At 44.8% G+C, this 16,610-nt stretch overlaps 1 protein-coding gene across 1 annotated transcript in view; it reads right to left on the bottom strand.

Annotated features, from left to right (window-relative positions):
• DZIP1 (DAZ interacting zinc finger protein 1) overlaps window positions 1-16,302 on the bottom strand; it is a 53,605-nt gene extending 37,303 nt beyond the window's left edge. The window contains exons 1-8 of the mRNA XM_065896149.1: window positions 16,086-16,302; window positions 15,013-15,110; window positions 14,441-14,654; window positions 13,517-13,748; window positions 12,850-13,404; window positions 6,594-6,678; window positions 3,827-3,951; window positions 1,006-1,167 (exon numbers count right to left, since the gene is read on the bottom strand). Of these exons, the coding sequence (XP_065752221.1) occupies window positions 1,006-1,167; window positions 3,827-3,951; window positions 6,594-6,678; window positions 12,850-13,404; window positions 13,517-13,519 (930 nt within the window). The 5' untranslated portion in view covers window positions 13,520-13,748; window positions 14,441-14,654; window positions 15,013-15,110; window positions 16,086-16,302. The remainder of the gene's footprint in view (window positions 1-1,005; window positions 1,168-3,826; window positions 3,952-6,593; window positions 6,679-12,849; window positions 13,405-13,516; window positions 13,749-14,440; window positions 14,655-15,012; window positions 15,111-16,085) is intronic.
• Between the last annotated feature and the right edge of the window lie 308 nt (window positions 16,303-16,610).

Raw genomic sequence — 16,610 nt, forward strand, 5'->3', positions numbered from 1 at the left:
TGTGGAGGAAAGAGTATGGCTGTGTTCCAAAAAACCTTCACTTGTGGACACTGAAAGGTAAACTCCATATAATTTTCACGTGTCGTGAAATATTTCTTCTTTTGACTTTTTTCAACCACTTAAAAGTGTAAAAAGCTCTCTTAGCTTGAGAGCCATACAAAATCAGGTGGTTTGTCAGGTCTGGGTCACAGGTCATAGCTTGCCCATCCCTGTGAGAGGGTTCAGGCCGTTTTAGAGAAGGATCTTAGCAGTATTCCAAAACTATCCCTCTATTTTAGTTTATAAACATGTTGGCCCCTAGAGGGAGCTCCACACTCTTCCCTTGCCTCCTTTGCTTCACTGTGACCACGGCTGCTCCTACAGGGAAGCGGAGGTTGCATTTAGCGACATCCAGCTCACTCAAACCTGCTAGGCCTGGGGTGAGGAAGGGGCCTGGCAAAGACTCTCCCTCTGACTTTCTGGGTCAGCTTCCTTCTCCCACATTGGCAATCTCTGTCAGTCTTTCTGGAAAGTTCCTTTGGAAAGCTCTAAAACTCAGGGAGGGAGTTACTCTTTTGGGCTATCTAAACCTAACCAGCTAAGAAAGAGGGACCTTCTTCTCTGATCCATCTAAAATGTACCAAGTGTTCTGCACTGGGGTTTGGGGTCAAAGCTCCCACTCTCAAGGAAACGACTCTTCTGACTTGCTGTCTCTTCCTTATGCCTTGAGCTCCCAAGACTCTCAGGGAGGAGCGGTGTCTGGGCCACAGCACAACAAAGGAACTTCTGGATCCGCGGGCCACATTGCCACTCTAATGCCACCTCTCAAGGCCACGACTCTAACATTGCTATGAAGACTCCGAGGTTTAATACTTACATATTCTCAACGTTTTTTGTGGGTCTTTTCAGGTGGAGCCACGTGGCTTGTGGGATCTTAGTTCCCCAACCAGTGATCAAATCTGTGCCTCCAGCACTGGAAGCTCAGAGTCCTAAGCACTGGACCACCAGGGAGCTCCCAATACTTACATATTCTAATGCTGAATTCTTAGAAGTTAGTTCTTTAAACTCCTTCATAAACATTTCCTTGACTTTTTCCATTTCATCAGCTAGTTTCTCCTTTTCTTCTTCTTTCCATCTATCAAATAACTTCAGAAATTCTTCCTCTTTTGTTTTCTGCATTTCATATTCCTGAAATTGATTTAATACATGGCTTTCAAAGCTCTGGTATGAAGCAAGTATGCAGAAATGTAAATAAATGGACATAGTTTCACCTCGAATGGGTCAGCTAGACTTGCAAATTTCAGTTAGGCTTCTTCTGTTTGTTTTGGTTGCAAAAACACTGCACATAACGGCAGGTCTGTGCACAATGATTTCTCTAAACCAAAGGCAGCACACAGCACCCTTTTGTCCTTATATTCCTTAAAGCACAGACACAGAGGCCCAAAGTCTCAAAAGTTCTATGATCTGTGAACTTGTAGAGTAGGCATGCAATCATATGTAAAATGTAAACATACTTTAAAAGTCTATTGAGAAGAACTTTTCTTGATACCATACCAATTTGGGTAGCGTGGCCCCATCTCACCCTTAATAAACACAAATACATTTTTATATAAGCTAAATTCAAGGTCTGGTCCGATCAGCCTTTGATTTCTGGATGACCTGCTGCTGTGTTTTTTTTTTTTTTCTCCTAATTGGGGACCTGAACTACACTACAAATAAACTCCACCTAACAAACATACAGAACACTGCACCCAACAACAGCAGAATATACATTCTTGTTAAATGCACGTGGAAGATTCACCAGGATAGACTATATGTTAGGCCTTAAAATGATGTTCAATTTTAAAAGGTTGATATCATGCAAAGTATCTCCTCCAACCACAACAGAATGAGGCCAGAAATCACTAACAAAAGGAAAACTGGAAAATTCACAAATGTGTGAAACAATATACTCTTTTTTTTTTTTTTTTTTTTTTAAATTTATTTACTTATTTAGTTTTGGCCGCGTTGGGTCTTCGTTGCTGCACGCGGGCTTTCTCTAGTTGCGTTGAGCGGGGGCTGCTCTTTGTTGCGGAGCTCGAGCTCTAGGCGCGCGGGCTTCAGTAGTTGTGGCTCGCGGGCTCTAGCGTTCAGGCTCAGTAGTTGTGGCGCATGGGCTTAGTTGCTCCGCTGCATGTGGGATCTTCCCGGACCAAGGCTCGAACCCATGTCCTCCACATTGGCAGGCGGATTCCCAACCATTGCGCCACCAGGGAAGCCCGAAACAATATACTCTTAAACAGTCAATGGGTCAAAGAAAACCTCATTAGGGAAATTCAAAAATACTTTAGGATGAATGAAAATTAAAGCACAATGTACCAAAAAAGGGAAGCAGACAAATCAGTGCTCAGAGGGAAATTTATAACTGTAAGCACCTACATTAAAAAAGGAAGGGGCTTCCCTGGTGGCGCAGTGGTTGAGACAGGGGACACGGGTTCGTGCCCCGGTCCGGGAAGATCCCACATGCCGCAGAGCGGCTGGGCCCGTGAGCCATGGCCGCTGAGCCTGCGCTCCACAACGGGAGAGGCCACAACAGTGAGAGGCCCGCGTACCGCAAAAAAAAAAAAAAAAAAAAGGAAGCTCTCAAATGACAAAAAAAGGTCATTACATAATGATAAAGAGGTCAATTCATCAAGAAACTATAACAACTGTAAATATATATGCATGAAGCATTGGAGCACCTAAAATATATAAAGCAAATACCAACAGAATGAGAAAGAGAAATAAACAACAATACAATAATAGTAGGGGAACTTTAATACCCCACTCTCAACAATGGGTCATCCAGACAGAAAATCAATAAGGAAACACAGGAGTTGAACAATACTATAGACAAAATGGACCTAAAAGAGATATGCAGAACATCCTACCCAATAACAGCAGAATACACATCCATCTCAAGTACATACAGAATATTCTCCAGGATAGATCATATATTAGGTCATAAAACAAGTATTAACAAATTCAGGAAGACTGACTTTATATCAAGTATTTTTTCTGACCACAATGTTATGAAACTAGAAAACAGTAACAGAAGGAAAAATTGAAGTTCACAAATAACTGGAAATTAAACACACATTCCTGAACGACTAATGGATCAAAGGAAAAATCAAAAGGGGAATCAAAAACATCTTGAGACAAATAAAATGGAAACACAACATACCGAAACTTATGGGATGCATTAAAAGCAGCTCTAAAAGGAAAGTTTATAGCTATAAACGCCTACATGAAGAACAAAGAAAGATCTCAAATAAGCAACCTAACATTATACCTCAACCAGAAAAAAAGAACAAACTAAGTCCCAAGTTAGCAGAAGGAAGGAAATGATAAAGGTTAGAGCAGAAATAAATGAAATACAGGATACTGAAGACAACAGAAAAGATTAAAAAAACTAAGAGTTGATTTTTTGAAAAGATAAACAAAATTGACAAACCTTTAGCTAGACTAACAAAGAAAAGAAAGAGGACTCAAATAAATGAAATTATACATGAAAGAGGAGACATTACAACTGATACTACAGAATTACAAAGGATCATGATAGCCTACTATGAACAATTGCATGCCAACCAATTGGACAATCTAGAAGAAATAAATTCCTAGAGACATACAACCTACCAAGATTGAATCATGAAGAAAGAGAAAATCTGAACAGATGAATAATGAGTAAGGAGATTGAATCAGTAATCAAAAAACTCCCAAAAAAGAAAAGCTCGGGACCAGACGGTTTCACTAGTGAATTCTACCAAACATTTACAAGGAATTAACCCCAATCCTTCCCAACATATAACTGTTTCTGAATTTAGCATACCTTAGAGAATCTGACTACATGGACGTGCTGTGCAGCCTCTAGCTGAGACCTGGTGAGCTGCAGCTGCTCCTTCAACATGTCGATCTCATTCTGGAGCTTGTCAGTCTGTGCCCTTGTCTTATACTCTGCTGCAACAGAAATACCTCGTTAAAATACCATCTCTTAGAAAACCTACCTGAAAACTTTTGGGGTACATCCTATGGATAAGACAAAGACAAAGGAAACTGCTTTTTCTTGGGATATTACTTTTTTCATGCCGCATGAGCCAACTTTTACTCTCTACTATTCAACATTTATTTTCAGTCCTTCATATTATTGAGTGCTGAATTATTTTTAGCCGATTCTTTCAGCCACTAGATTGAGGTTGGATTATCCTACATAGATAGGGTGAGAGCCCATTCAGGGAGCAAAAATGGTACAAGGAATAATCCTGGGCTCTTCTGCAAGATGCCTGTCTCAGTCAGAGAAGGGAAGCAACAGCTTCCACGGCAGGTACCACAGTATTGAAATCTCTATGGTCACCATCCTTCTGGCTCCCACCGAACTCTCCTGAGAACCTCATCTGTGCTAAGATAAGCAGAGGCTGGCATTCAAAATGCAAACTTGGGCCATAACCCATCCATGGGGCAAAAACGAACTACGGAAAAGTCGTTAAAGGGAGCAACAAGTGAAGGGAAGAATACTTATGTACATGTACTTACATGCAGATGTACACATGACTGAATGGATATACATGTGTCTGTGAGTGTAGACATGAAAGGTATGGAAACCAAGGTAGAAAGTCAGAATCTCAAAGATGACCTGAAGAAATAATACTCATTTCAGAGTCTGAAATACTCTCTGAAACGAGTATGAGATAGAATAAGATACTGAAACAGAAGAGAAAGAAGGTCAGTTTCACACTGAAGAATGGTAGGTTAATTAAAATACTTAATCTTCCCAATTTCTCCAATACATTGCTAAATTGTATCAGCGGTCCACAGCTTATAAGTGGAATTTAAGATTGTAATGAGAACTTCTGTGGATTACTGTGGCAATCAGCAGTATGCTTTGATCTGCTCATGGAGAAACAGACCTTGCATTCTTTGCTCCTGAGAACATTTAAATTAGTAGGAAACCTGGTTCCATGGTAAGCCTCCTATCTCCTGCTTCTTCAATTTCCCCCTCTATACACTGGTTAATTCACACTGGCACCCAAACACATCTTAGTATCTCCCACCTCAAACAAGACAAAAATTTTCCCTTGGTCTCATATTTCCCTCCAGGCACTGCCTCCTGTCCCAGCTTTCCTTCCCAGCAAATGTTACTGAAATAAATGTCTGTAATGGACATGACCACTTCCTTGCCTAATTCCCAGCTCACTCCAATCCAGCTTTCATCCCCAATAATTCACTGAATTATGTCACATGTCAAGGTCACCAACAGTCACTGTGACGATAATGGTCAATTCTAGGTCTTCCTCTTCCTCTGTGCCTCAAGATCATTTGGTTTAACTGTCTCCTTCTTGAAACACTCATGCCCCTTGGTTTCCATGACAACACACTTCCCAGCCTCCCTCCTGCCTCCACCACTGTGATTACTCACTCCCTCAGCTGCTCCTCCTGAGCTCCTAGTGTGGGGCCGACCCTAGCCATCTTCTCTTCTCTAAGTGATGTCATCCAGCCCAGTTCTGCTAACGACTCCCAGGTTTTATCTCCAGCCTGGGCCTTCACTTTGACCTCCAGACCTTCAGCATCTCCACTTGCATGGCAACTGTACGTGTGACTTAATTGTACCCACGGCCGACACAAATTCTCCATTCTCCTTCCTCCCTCAATCTGCTCCACTCCTGGTCTGTCCCTCAGGAAACGTGACAGCCATTCACCCAAATGTACAGGACAAAAGCCCAGGATCATCTTTGCTTCATCTCTTGCTCTCATGTTGAGTCACATCTCTGTGGCCTCTGCGTCCAGAATAAACCTTCTCCATCTCCACTTCTCCCACCTTCCCTGGTACCGCCCTGGTCCAGTTGCCACCTTCTCTCACCTGGGCTATCATGCATCCCAGCTGCTTCCACCTCTGCCCCTACAGTCTGTTCCCCACCTGCAGCTAGAGGGGTCATTTTAAGGTACAGATCAGATCATGTCCCCGCAACTTAAAATCCTCCAGTGGCTTCCCATTACGCTTATTAAATCACCCACATGCCCACCCAGGGCATTCAAGGCCCTATGTGACCTAGTCCCTTCCTAACCCACCACTGCCTTGTTCACCCTGCTCCACCAACCTTCTATCTGTTCCCCAAACATGCCATGCCCTGCCTTTTCCTCACACACCCTCACAGTGCGAGTTCCCCTTGCCCGGGATATACATTTCCCAAATTTCCTGCAGGCTGGGACCCCAGCACCATTCTGGTTTCTGATCAAATAGAGCCTCCTTAATGAGGAGTCACTAGGAGTCACTCTCCATCCCATTCTCCTACTTTATGTTCTTCATTGCACTTGCCACCATTTAAAAAGAAACACTGATTCATTTGTTTAAACGTGAATCCTCCATCCCTCCCATTAGGGTGTAAGAGAGCCAGACAGGGTCTGTCTTGCTTATGACGGTATCCCCGACCCCTAAGGCAGTGCATGGCACACAGTAGGGGCTCAATACTAACTAAATGAGTGAACAAGGACTATGACGCTTTCTTTTAAAAGGATTGAGAGATGCTTTGGACCATGTCTCACTGAAAAATAAAAAGGCACCAGAAAGAAAAGAGATCTTTGAAGTAGCGCTCACGACTTACCAAGATGAGAATCTTCAGGGTGGCGGCGCTGAATGTGACTTTGTAGAAAAGCTTGGTTCATAAAGGCCTTGTCACAAAAACGGCACTGAAAAGGAGAGAGCAACAAATCCAAGTGTCTGTAACAAGTGCCCTTCCACCTAGTTTGAATTAAAATTTGGGTCCCTGAAGCATTATCTCTTGGGGGATTTCCCCCAAATGTTACCACCCTGGCAAGTGATACTGAAAGCCTAACTAAAAAGACATACAAGACCAGGGTGTTCTTCCCAAACTGAACACAGGACAGCGAAAGCCATCTCTTGACATTTAAAGTAGCCCATCTTGATGGTTTTGGGAACCCCTGATGCTGCCCCTGTTAAGACTGGTGTTTCACAGCCCGCCAGCATCAACTTGTTCATGACACTCCAGTCATGCCAGCCTCTTCCTGTCCCTCAAGCAAGCCAGCTTCAGACCCTTTGCATTGGCTGGTCCCCTGCCCGAGTCTTCCCCAGACCTTCCCATGACTGGCTCCTTCTCGACATTCAAGACGTCATTTACGGAGCATCTTCCACGCTTGGGCTGAGCTGCGTGTCCTCAGCAAATCTTCCTGCATGAGCCTCCTGACAGGCACTGTCCCATCACACTGTCTTGTTTTCATCATTGTACATCTCACCAGTTAATATTTTCAGGTTTATTTACTTCACTTGCTTATTGTCTCCTGCCTAATCCCTCTAGGTTCTAGCATGTCAGCTTCCTGAGAGCATGAACTCTTTTCTCCCTTATTCATAGCTTTATCCCCAGAGACCAGCATTAAAAAATCATTGAGCACATGCTTAGAAATATTTGGCCTCCTAAAATGAAGTTACTGGGAAAAAAAAAATCAATCCTACCAATATCTCTATTCTCTACTTTAACACAATTTTTAAGCAAAAAATTCAACTTGTTTCATCTATATCCTCCCCCCGGATTACTCTGAAGTAAGTCCTGGATACTGTATATTTCATTTGTCAGTATTTCAGAATCTATCTCCAAAAGGACTTTTTTTTAACACAATCATATTATTATTATCCCACCTTTTAAAATGCGAAAATTCATTTCTTAATTATCAACAAATATCCAACCATTTGTTTATTTTTTCCCCAATATTTCACACATTGTCTTAGAAAACATTTTTGCAGTTTGTTGTGAATCAGGATACAAGTAAGGTCATATCCTGCAACTGGTTGTTTTGTCTCTTAATTCTGTTTTTGTCTATAGGCTGAGCCTCCAAGCTCCTTTTCCTTATAATTCTTTTGCTGAAGAAATTGAACATTTGTCCTGCAGAGTTACTCTCAGTCTGGATTTTGCTGTTTCATCTCTATTGTGCTATTTACATGTTCTCCTATTCAGCTTTTGCCTTACTCTTTTTTGTTTTGTTTTGTTTTGTTTTTGCGTTACGCGGGCCTCTCACTGTTGTGGCCTCTCCCGCTGCGGAGCACAGGCTCCGGACGCACAGGCTTACGGGCCCAGCCGCTCTGCGGCATGTGGGATCTTCCCGGACCAGGGCACAAACCCGTGTCCCCTGCATCGGCAGGCGGACTCTCAACCACTGCGCCACCAGGGAAGCCCTTTGCCTTACTCTTAATCAGTATAATTGCATCAGAAAACTTTAGGTTCTAATTTCCCAGAAAATTAACATTATGGCATATTTCTCAGCATTACATTTCAGAGGATCTTTACAGCATCTTTTAGGACTTCTCTGCTCTTGAGGACTGTTCTGGTTTCCTCACAACAGTTTAGGGACTGCCCACACTGGCTAGGGTGTAAGTGTGGCTCTTGGGCTACACACAGCACTGGAGAAAGGAAAGGAAGAGGAAACATGGAAGTGTAACTTTTAATTTCTCAAAATAGAAAATACGTATTTTAACTATTGCAATAATACAGAAGACTCACGAGCTCAGGGTAAGAAGGGGCTCATACTCCAAAAAGAAAAGACTGACATTTTGACTACATCAACATGAGAAATTTCTATGACAAAAATACCAAAACAAAGTTAACAGACTTCTGGTTTCTGGATCTGCATGTAAGGAGCTTGAAAATCGCCACTCCATCCTAACAACAAGGAAAAAGCTGAACAGACTGAAAAATCCACAACTCTTCTTGGATCTGTAAGAGAGGGGAGGATACAGGGCAAACCACTGCCCCTGAGTGTGCTTTCCAACACTGCACTTTAAGTCCTTGCTAATGTAATAAGGCAAGAAAAAAATTAAAAGATATACAGACTGGGAAGGAAGACACAGAACTGTCTTCCTTTGCAGATGACATGATCGTCTGTGTAAAAAATCCAAAAGGATTGCCAAAAAATTCCTGGAACTAATAACCAAGTATAGCAAAGTTGCAGGATACGAGGTTAATATACAAAAGTCAACTGCTTTCCTATATACCAGTAATGAACAAGTGGAATCTGAAATTAAAAATGTAATAACATTTACATTAGCACCCCCCAAAATGAAATACTTAGGTCTGTTGATAATGGGGCAAGCTATGCATGTGTAGGGGCAGGAGATATATGGAAACTTTTTGTACCTTCCCCTCAATGAAACTAAAATTGCTCTAAAAGAAAAAACTTAAGTTCACACAAAAACCCGCAAGTGAATGTTTATAGCAGCATTATTCATAAGAGCCAGATACGGGTTCCAGGCAAGATATCCTACAAAAGTAAAAGTTTAACAGACTCTGATTCATGTACACCATGGAATACTAGTCAGTTTTTTAAAAGTGAACGGATTAGTGAAACCTAAAACAACTGGTCTATCAGGCCCCAAAGCCAAAACTATCTGATCTACCATCACTGGGATTAAAACATACTTTATAATAGATCTTACAGTAATTAGAAACTTAGTAAAAGTCAGATCATTCTTTACAATGAAAAACAGCAGGAGGGTCAGGAATCCTACTTATTGCACAAAGATTCTGCCTTAGAAATAATAAAGTTCCCTTTCAGGGTAAGAAGGTGGGAAGGAATTCTACATCATGTAGAATCAAATTTCTCCATTAATAAGATAATGATAAAACTTTAAAAAATGCTATAAAAACTTTATCCTATAACCCTTTGCATTTTCTTAAAAAAATACTTTTAAATATATGATAAATATGTTTGATATACAGATGAATGATATAAACTGCTATTTCAAAGGAGTCCCTTAAAGCATCTTTAGGACAGAAAGTGACATAATGAATTAAGAAAAATTAGGTACTATGAACTATTCATAGAAAGGAATCTGATACTCTTTCCATGACAACCCCAGGGATATAATATGTCAAATTATGTCCAGTGTACTTGGTTTCAGAATGTTGACTACATGTAGGTTGCACGCTATATAAAACATGCAGATGTCTTAATACCACTACTATCCAAAATCATTAAAAATTAAAAAATACTTAGTGTAATGGAATTAACACAAGAACTCAGGATTCCTTTACCTAAATGAGTAGGATGGAGGTTTTTGATTCCTCCAGATGTTTTTTAAGACCTCTCAAAGACAATGACGGAGAACAGGAGATAAAGATTTTCACTATGCCCACTAAGAGCTAGGCCCGGGCTTCCCTGGTGGTGCAGTGGTTGAGAGTCCGCCTGCCGATGCAGGGGACACAGGTTCGTGCCCCGGTCCGGGAAGATCCCACATGCCGCGGAGCGGCTGGTCCTGTGAGCCATGGCTGCTGAGCCTGCGCAACGGGAGAGGCCACAACAGTGAGAGGCCCGCGTACCGCAAAAAAAAAAAAAAAAAGAGCTAGGCCCTGTTACATCACTATCTCTTAAATTTTCCATGGCAACCACTTTATCCATGAAGAAATCAAAGCTCAAGAAAGTTAAGTTGCAGCCTTATTGTTTACAGTTTGACCCATGTCCCTCTGACAGCAAAATGCATGCTTTTTCTACTCCCCAACACTCATCTCCAACTCAAAGGGGCTCAATAATTGAAACAAGGGACAGAAATTCACTGACAGATTCCAAAATCTATCTGTGTTGCTGAAGTGTGGGGAGGAATCTGAGTCTTCCAGCTGTGAAAATGAAAGGTCTTCTTAGAGTCTAAGTCCTATTATAATCCACTGGAATTTTTTAATTTTTCAAGTTTTAAAAATAATTTGATAGCCAGATCACTGGTACACACTGGCCTTTACACATGGCCATCAAACTTCCTCGGCTGTTGGAGGTTTCTATTTAAATAAAAATTCACACTGCAGACTAAAGTCAAATAACTATTTAAACAAAATCAATTGACTTCCCATAAATTTTACTATAGGCCAAACATCCCTAGCTTACGAATCTCTAACAAAGATTATAACACCGTGGAATTCCTGCTAGCTTACAGGCCAACTATTCTTAGCAGCAGTCTTTGACTACCCCTCCCTGAAACACTGATTCTCACAGCATCTCAGCACTGTGACCTCTGGCCTGAGGATTCATAAAGAGATAGGTCACAGGTAGCCACAGCTCACTACAGGGAAGCCACTGCAGAAATCAACATCCACTTGTTGGATGCTATTTGCTGAGCTTTCCTCGTGCTATACATGCATTATCTCACGGGATTCTCAGAGCAACCCTACTACTAATGTTCTCATTTTCCAGATGAGGAAACTGAGGTTTAGAAGTTAAAAGACTTGCACAGAGGAATAGGTGGAATTCAAACCCAGGTAGTCTAACTCCAGAGTTGTCACCCTAAAGGCTCTCACTGCTCAAGAACTCCATAAAGAGACAACGGCAAGTCACTTAATAGAGGGCAGAGTATACGTGTACTACACTAAGTAGGAAAAGGGGGTGTGGTCATTCCTATCTCTTCTTGGCCACACCTGGGCACACCATACAGCTACCACCGCCATTCCGAGTCTGAGTGGCCAAGAGTCGGCAGGTGTCACTCATTTGATAAAAGTGAGCCATTACTTTTTATCATATTATCATTCACATTTGAAAATCTTTACTTACGAACAGCTATTTTTATGATAACCAAAAGAACAAAAAAAAAGTTTATGAACATATAATTTTTATGTTACAGGTTTTAATGTTTCACTGAATAATACCAAAGCCAGGTAAACTGTCTTTAATGTTTTAAACACAACCTATTCTATCCATTTTATGATAATTACATTTAAAGAGCCATCTCAGCACTATTTATAAATATTTAGTTTTTAAATAGCAGTTATGAAACACATAGGCAATTAGCAACATCAGGTATCATTGGATGACTATACCTAAAGGTTGTATACCCAAGGCTAAACATTAAGACTTTCTAACAGCATTCTTTCCCAACTGTTCACCTAGTTTAAGTACACTTCTCTCAAGGCTCCTGTTGGGTCAGTCTTAAGCACTATTAACCTCACTGTTTTCTGAGCCCTACACCCAGTTCTCCACATTCACTCCTGCTTTGCCTCCACCATTACCTAAATCCACTGAGGCCTTTTAAGTCCTATTTAGCCAAAATGACTGGAATGTAGGGGTGTGAAATCAGTCTTGTCAGTCTACTGCTTACTTTGATATCTTCATCAAACATTCTTTGCTTCTTCCACCTAACCAATAAAAAAGATAAATATGCTGATTTCTGTTACACACAAAAATGACAATATTTATCTTGGGTTCAATGTCTAACCCCCTAACAGTTGGGAGATTAAGAACAAAAAGGCAAAATTAAAAAAATTTTTAAGTAGTACTGTTATATCAGCAAGTATTCTCCTGCTTAGGAAATATACACATTGAAATACTTAAGAGTCTGCGACTCACTGCCCAATGGTTCAAAGGTAACAGTATGAAAGGGAGACAGAGAAAATAAAGCCAATGTGGCAAATGTTAATAATTGGTGTAAGGAAGTTTTTGCACTGATTTGTAATCTTTCTGTAAATTTAAAAATATTTCAAAATTTAAAAATGAGGAAAAAAAATCCACAAATTTAAGCATGCCATATCATTTGGGGCCGCAGCTCAACAGCAATTTGTACCTGGTTTATTTTTCATTACACCGATTAGGAGGAAGAAACAGTTTCTTAGACAACCAGCTTTTAGATAATTCAATAAAGCACTGCAGTCAACGTTACTTAATTATTAACCCTATGCTAGTCTACACAAGGTAATGAACCATGTTATCTGTTGGTTAAAATTACTCTTTCGCTTAAATATATGCTGTTTCTTCTAATTTAGAGTACAAATCAAAAAAAGAAAAAAAAAAGGCAGTGCTGTAGGAAAGGACTCTCAATATCCCAGCCAGTAGGAATTGAGCGTTTTATTGGGTAATCACAAGGCAGCTTCCCACCTGGTAATAGCTGGCTTTCGCCTCAATCATCAGCTGCTGGGTGGAGATCAACTTTTTCCTGCGTTTACACTCTTCCTTGAGTAACTTGATCTCGCCGGCCTGCTTGGTGAGGAGCTTCTTGCTCTGCTCGCACTCGGCCAGGCTCAGGCGCAGCCGCTCCTCCAGGTTGTGCAGCTGCGAGGTGAGGAACTCCTGCGAGTGCAGCAGGTACTCGATGGTGAGCTGCGCCAGGCGGATGAGCTTCAGCAGCACCGGGTCCACCCCCGACTGGCAGTGCGGGCACTTCTCGTCCTCCAGCTTGCAGAAGGTGATGTTCATGATGTTCTCCTGCAGCGTGAGCACGTCCACGGCGCCTGCCACCTTGTCCACGTCGATGGCGCTCAGCCGCCGCCAGTCCACGTTCTCCAGCCGCGGGCGGAACTGGAAGAAGGGCAGGGGGCCCGAAGCCGCGCTGGGGGGGCCGCAGGCCATGGCGGCCCCGCCCGCCACGGCGGCTTCGGAGGCGGGTCTCTCCAGGCTGTTGGCGAGCGGGTAGTACACGTGCTTCTGAAAGGGCTGCGGGAAGGAGAGAGAATGGGGGAGGCGGAAGGGGCTGGGAGTTCCGTGGAGTCCCCGCCGCCCCAGCCCGGCATCGGCAGGCGGGCATCCCCGGCTTGCCGCCTCTTACCATGCTTGGAAGCAAATCCGCCGCCTCTGCCGGCTTCGGAGGAGGGGGCAGTCCCGTCTACCCGGCCCGGGCCGCCGCCGCCCCACCCCTCGGAGCGGGGAGAAGGCCGGGACCCGGCGGCGGCGGCGGCCTAAGGCCTGGGCGTCTAGGCCGTTGTTATGGCAGCGCCACGGGCGTGGACCTGGAGCAAAGTGCGAGCCGGCCAGCGCGCGGTCAGCGTGCGCCCAGGGCCCTGCGGGGCCAAAGAAGAACTCGTCGTGAGCCAGCCGAGAACACACCGGTTCACCTCGAGAGGGCACACTTCCTGAGCGCCGGCTCGCGGGGCACCACCTTGCAAGTCTCTAAGGCGCGGGGAGCCACATCCTAGCTGCCAGCCTCTGATCCTCGCCTTAGGTTTTTGAGATTAGAAAGAACCATCCATCCTCCTCTTTCACGCACAACTCAGAAAACGTGAAGCAACAAATCTATGTAAAATTAAATGGGATGGAAGGGGGCCTAGTTGCAAAAGGGCACGAAGACACTTTGGGGTATAATAAAAAAAATGTTCTCTATTTTGATTGTCTTGTTGATTACCCGGGCATATACATTTTTCCAAACTCACTGAATGGTACACTGAAAATTAACGGTGCATTTTGTACATTATACTTCAATAAAGTTGTTTTAAAAATTAAATTTGTAGTGTAGTTAATTATATTTGATGGAAGGCCTCCTAAATTTCTTACATCCAAGATACTTTGTAAAATGGAGTCTTTCTTCCTCTCTGGGTTGGCCACCTAGATATAACATTCGGATAGAATTTCAAACCAAAGAACTTCCCCAAATACGTAATACCTTACTTGTCTTTCCAAAAGGATACTTTTTTTCAAAATGTGAAGATAAAGACAATTAAATGGAGGGGGAACTTTACAGGGCCCCGGTATTTACCTTACAAACTTGTGTGGCAGCTGCATTCTGTTTTCTGGAGAGGCTGAACTATTTCTAGCAGCAACTCGTAGACCTCAGGCCTCTCATTCTCGAGGTCTTCTGGGAGCTGCCTGTGGTTACCACAGAGATGTATGAACTGAGGAAAAGCCAGCCATTCCTCAGTCCACCCGGGAGTCCCTGCTTGGACCAACCATCAGGAAAATTTTTGTCTCTCCTAACAGCCAAAGAACAGAAGAAACGAAAATACAGTTCAGAGTAACTGGAAGCAAACTTGTAATGTCAAACATTTCTAGCCCTTTCTAGACACTGAGAACTAGAAATAAGCCCACAGGAAAGCATCCAGAAACTAAGCACACACTTCATTAGACTTCATAGAAGCCGTGCATCCAAGTAATTTTGAACGGGATTTTGAAAGAAAAAGAGCTATTATCGATTAACTACAGCCAGCATGACAGTCTTAAAGATCTAGCTTCAAAGTCTGATTCTTCCATTTACTTACTGCCTGACCTACAAGTTACGGCAGCCCTAGGCTTCAGTTTCCCAGTCTGTTAAATAGACGTCAGGATACAGACCTGGCAGGTCTATGTACCCTGGACTCCATCCACTGGGCTGCAGGATCAGCGGGAACAAGGGCCGTGGTCTCTCTTGCTCACCATTATATCCCCAGCACCTGGCATAGATCACGCACGGAGAGGCGCGTTAAGAATTTGCCAAAAGGACAAGTGGATAAAGAATGATCCGAATGAGGGGCTTCCCCCGTGGCTCAGTGGTTAAGAATCCACCTGCCAATTCAGGGGACACGGGTTCGAGCCCCGGTCCGGGAAGATCCCACGTGCCCGTGCGCCACAACTACTGAGCCTGTGCTCTAGAGCCCGTGAGCCACAATTACTGGGCCTGCATGCTGCAACTACTGAAGCCTGAGTGCCTAGAGCCCGTGCTCTGCAACAAGAGAAGCCACCGCAATGAGAAGCCCGCGCACCACAAGGAAGACTAGCCCCTTTGGGCCGCAACTAGAGAAAGCCCAGGGGCAGCAACAAAGACCCAGACAAAAATAAGTTAATTAAATAAATTAAAAAAAAAAAAAAGAACGATCCGAATGAATTAGGCGCTTAGGAAACGTCAGCTCCCGGCCCCTGTCCCTCACATTTCCTGTGCCCCCGGGCTCTGGGTCCAAGCCCTTGAAACTCCGCGCGCTCCCACTGCATTCTGGGGAGGAGGCGCGCGGGGCTCGAGGCGCCCATCTCCGTTCGCCGCCACCACTCCGCCCGGCCGCGAGCGCCGCGCCGCTGGCCCTCGCCCCTACGCGAGTCGCAAGATGGCCGGAACAGGAAAGAAGGGGGCACGCTTTCCCCTTCCCTCTGAAGGGCCCCCAGCCGGGCGCAGCGCCTCCCGCCCCGGGCGCACCATGGGGACGACCGCCGAACCCACAAAGACAAAGGCCGGGGAACGCAGGCTCCAGTGGGGTCCCGGCGCCGCCCCTTAGAAGGCAAGCAAACGGGGGAGTGGGGGGCTGCGGCAGCCAGGCCAGCGGGGTCTGCAGCGCCTCGGCTCGCAGCGGGAAAAGAGGAAGGAGGGCCCGGCTTCGCGGGCACCCAGAGGCCCCGGCCTCCCCTGGGCGCCTGGCGCATCCCTGACCTCGACTCACCCCAGCTGCCCGCTTCTGGGTGGGCGCCGGGCGCTACAGGCAGACAGGGGCGAAGCTGCGGACGCAGGCTCTAGGGGCGCTGCTAGCGCGGGCGGGCCCGTGGAGGCCGAGGAGCAGCCGGGAGGGAAGCGGCGGGCCAGCTCCTTCTTCCAGGACGCAGAGTGAGGCCTGTCTGTCCTGGGCAAGTTGTGGCGAGGCTAACCGCCTGGCGCCTCTCTAGGCCCTCCCAGATTCCCGGCCACGGGCGCCTCGGGATCCCCCACCCCCCTCCCGCCCCCTCCCATCTGCGATCTCCCTCCGGCCTCTTCTCTCTGCCTCCCGGCTCCTCCGGCAGCTGGGCGGGACTGTGCGCGTCTAGACCGCCGCGCGAAAATGCGCTCCGCCAATCCCGCTGTTGGTGCAGACACGTGGTGCCTGGGCGCGCTCTGTTGCTGGCGTGGGATGCTAGCCCCAGGAAGACTTTTCAAAGAGAAACCAGATTTACGCCTACCCTGCGGTTAGCCTAACGCCCAGCTAGCTAATTTC

The sequence above is a fragment of the Phocoena phocoena genome, chromosome 18 (assembly GCF_963924675.1).
Source record: "Phocoena phocoena chromosome 18, mPhoPho1.1, whole genome shotgun sequence".
In the NCBI taxonomy this organism is placed as follows: domain Eukaryota; kingdom Metazoa; phylum Chordata; class Mammalia; order Artiodactyla; family Phocoenidae; genus Phocoena; species Phocoena phocoena.